Source organism: Camellia sinensis, chromosome 4 (genome assembly GCF_055761805.1).
Source record: "Camellia sinensis isolate YWXY chromosome 4, ASM5576180v1, whole genome shotgun sequence".
Classification (NCBI taxonomy): Eukaryota; Viridiplantae; Streptophyta; class Magnoliopsida; order Ericales; family Theaceae; genus Camellia; species Camellia sinensis.
Window position 1 is genome coordinate 152,467,845 of NC_138964.1, and position 3,819 is coordinate 152,471,663.

The 3,819-nt window shown below is 36.5% G+C and overlaps 1 protein-coding gene across 1 annotated transcript; it reads right to left on the reverse strand.

Moving 5' to 3' along the window:
* Positions 1 to 1,212: 1,212 nt before the first annotated feature.
* On the reverse strand, positions 1,213 to 2,765 carry LOC114267747 (LOB domain-containing protein 27-like). The gene is made up of 2 exons (XM_028208803.2): positions 1,936 to 2,765; positions 1,213 to 1,315 (listed from the first exon to the last, which is right to left on the reverse strand). The coding sequence occupies exons 1-2, from the start codon at positions 2,703 to 2,705 to the stop codon at positions 1,213 to 1,215; spliced, it is 873 nt and encodes a 290-aa protein (XP_028064604.1). The 5' UTR covers positions 2,706 to 2,765.
* Between the last annotated feature and the right edge of the window lie 1,054 nt (positions 2,766 to 3,819).

The following is a 3,819-nucleotide window of genomic DNA, read 5'->3' on the forward strand; positions in this document are numbered from 1 at the left end:
GGAGGTGACTTCTCCGAGGAGGTGACTTCTCCGAGGATGAGAAAACCCCGAAGAGGAGATCAATCCCTCGGCGAACCCTTCTTCTTAGCCACACCTAACCAATGATCCCCAATCATCCCAAAGGGTCAGGGGTAGTCCCAGAGGACGTCCTGCCGCAAAAATATTGCCGAGTCTCATGGACCCCCCCGGGGTCGTGCCACCTCGACCCGGGTATAGGCTAGTTTAACCGAAGAGTGAATTTATCTCCACTCACCGTCCTCGGGATCGGGTCCTTTGTTCGAACTCCATTACGCCCATGGTTCTGGTGCGTAGATCCCGGAAAGCTCCGAGCCCGCAAGTGTTCTGGGACTCATTAACGGAGCGGCTTCTAGATTGCATCTGAATCCGTTCGAAGCCAAGTGCTTCGGATCTCTAGATTCGTAGGTTCGAATCCTTTCGAGTCCGAGTGCCTCGGATCTCTAGGCTTGTTCAACACCCTTTCGAGTCCGGGCCCGAGTAAGTCTCTAAGTCTCTAAGTTCGTGGATCCGAACCCCTTCGAGGCTTAGAGCGATTCAGCCCGCTTGATGGCGATAAATCTGGGCCCACCGATTCTTGGACTTGCAATAAATTCGGGCCCACTAATCTTGGGCTATTGGGCCTAAATAATTTAGTGGGCTCAAATTAGCCCCTCTTACAGAATCTGATTTCACAAATTAAATATATTGCCTATTATTTCACATATTAAATGCAAAATTAGATTTAAGGTTGTTTTGATAATTGATTTTTTTAGAGATTTTTTTTAAAAATTTTTTTTACAAAAACACATATAAAAAATAAGAGAGAAGAATCGTCTTCTTTTGTAAGAGCTTTTTGGCTAAAATTTCGACTTCCCAAAACTAAATTTACATTTGTTTTCTTGTGAAAACAAGATGTTTAAAAACAAGCAAATGATCAACTAGGAAATCATTATTATTACTTTTTTTTTTTTTTTAACATACTATGGAATCATTACTCAAATGTTAAAAAGTTACCCAAAAATAAAAATAAAAACAGGAGAATAGAATAGAATACTAGATTACAACACACAAAGGCAATCAAAACTGTGAAAGTTACTCTATCAAATCAATATGAAAATAAAAAAAATAAAAAAAATGGAACACAATATAGATCAAGTCAAGCCATTCTTGCTACTTTCCTTCTTACTCTTTTTTTTATTTTCTCTTTCTTTTTGATCAATTGACACTTGTAAGACTGAAGCATGCGGCGGCATTCTTTAATTCGTTATCAGCGATGTGTTCAATGGGATGTGTTGTATCTTTCAAAGATGAATCCGAGCTGCACATTAATTTAGCTCACTCAAATTAGAAATCAATAAAAACGTAAATAGAAGTTGAACTTGATATCATCTCAAAAATTCATCTGCCATCACAAAAGTTGAGGGCGTTTCGGGTGAGGCTAAAAAAGGTGTCACAAAAGGTTTTTGTGATGGTAAAGTTCAGTCACCACACTTTTTGTGAAGGTATATATGTCTACTTTTTTGTGACGCCAACAAATCATCACCAATAAGATCTTTTTTTTTTTTTTTTTTTGCAACAGTACAAGTAACTATCACTCAAATTACTACTAGCAACAATATATGGCATTGCAAATAGGCTGCCTTTTTTTTTTTTATGACGGTTTTGTTTACAATGGGAATTGCCTTCGCAAATAAAGTTATTTTCCACACGGTTAAATTTTCTGTAGTAAAATTTCATTTTTTGTGACAAAATTAGGTTAGTTGCAATAATTCCATGATTAAAAAATATATTTTTTTAAGTAGTAAGAGCCATCCCATAGAAATTAGCGACAACATACAGTTCATTTTGTTCATTATATTAAATGAATGATATTGAACTATCTTCATGTAAAAATTATAAACTACCACTAAAAAAATGGTATTGCAACTATAAACGTACCTTGACTCGTAAGCCTCTTTGGAATCGATGTATGATGATTGTCTATCATCGATTATTTCAAAAAACGGGTGCATCTCATCATCATCTTGAGCGGGTTCTTGTTGAATAGTCAATTGTTGAAACGCAACCAATTGAGATTGTAGTTCCATTGGATCGTGATTATTGTCGTTGTTGCTATTATTGTCATTAATCCAGAAGGTATTAACTACATTGTCATTGTCAACATAACCCGAGTTATAACCATCATTCTCACTATTTGTGTACAATTGATTCGACGCAATAGGCAATGTGGCGACACCATTGAAAGTTTGAGGAACATCTTGGTTGAATAGGGTTAGGGCATTATTGTTGCTTGGAGGGCCCACCCCTAATTGTAACTCCGAAGTAGAATCATTAAGAGTTGACGAAATCTCGTGATGGTGTTGTTGTTGATAAAGCGCGAGTTGTGCATGAACAGCATGGAGTTCTTCGAGGCCTTGGCATATTTGGTACTCGAGGTGGTGGATTACGCCACAACACCCGTGTACAGGGTACTTGTCACGAATGTTGGATTGGTAGATGATGGAACTCATGGCTTCCCTCTTCTGGCTTGGATCAAGCTGTTTGAGAATTTTAAGGATGTTACTAACGCCGAAGAGGCGGTGCGCGTTCTGAAACATCTTGGGTTGGTCAGGAGGGAAGTAGGGTGCGAGTGGGCATTCAGAGGAGCACTTCCTTCTTTGGTATTTGCACGCAGCACAAGCCTGGCTTGTGCCACCTTTCAGGGTCATGATTTTGTGATCAGATTTTATGCATGATTGTATTTTTTTTTTTTATATCAAGAATGAGAAGTGAGAAGCTAAAAAAAGCAAAATGGTGATGAAGAAGATGAGAAAGAAGTGAAGTGAGAGAGAGAGAGAGAGAGAGAGAGAGAGAGTATTATTGTTGGAGAGGTAAATGAAAAAAGGACGTATGGAAGGATTGATCTGAACAGGTCTGATATATATATGCGGATTTGTTGGGAAGTGATGGAAAGACTAAGTAAAAGGATGAGATTGAAGAGATGAGAAATTTTCTAGTAATCCGACCTATATGACACGTAGTGTTTTATATCAATTGTAGAGAGACACATATTACTTTTTCTCTTGTTTTTAAAACAAAGTATACCTATCTTCTCTTATTAAATAGACATAATATATGATAAATTAGACATACTAAATAATTTCTGCTATGAAGAGAGAGATTGAGCCGATTTTGGTGGCGATGTTAGTTTAGAGTCTAGGACAGTTGAGGGACAAATGTTGGAAATTCGAGAGAGTCCTAACTTTAAGGGACGCGTGTGGTCACAACTTAACTTTGTTTAGGCATATATAGGTGTGAAATATTTATATTTAAAATATAAACATATTAAATAAATAATTATGTAAATATAATCATGGCAACGTCATAAATAGCAATATTGGTTACAATCTAATGAATATCGGGAATATCAAGTGATACATATGTCGATTGAATGTCACAATTGTGAATAATTTAATATTATGTATTGCAAAAAGAGTTTTATAATAATTGAAACGGTTGTATAGACATTTTTTTTTTTTTTAGCAGAAAAAGGCTATATATATATAAATATATTTTTTAATCGACAAAGAAAATATTTATTGATGAAAGTATGCAAAAAAGAGACAAGACATCAATAAAGAGGAGCTTGGAGCTAACAGAAGCTCCAAGCTCCAGTTGGTGAGAAGCCAACAAACAAACAAACAAGAGAAATAGAATTGAAGAGCATCCACAATTAAACTACACTGCTGAGCAAAACAAAGATTAACAGATCAACTCAAAACAGATCAGTCAGCAGACCAAAACTTCACCCAAACTGCAATGCTGAGCAAAACAAAGACTAAC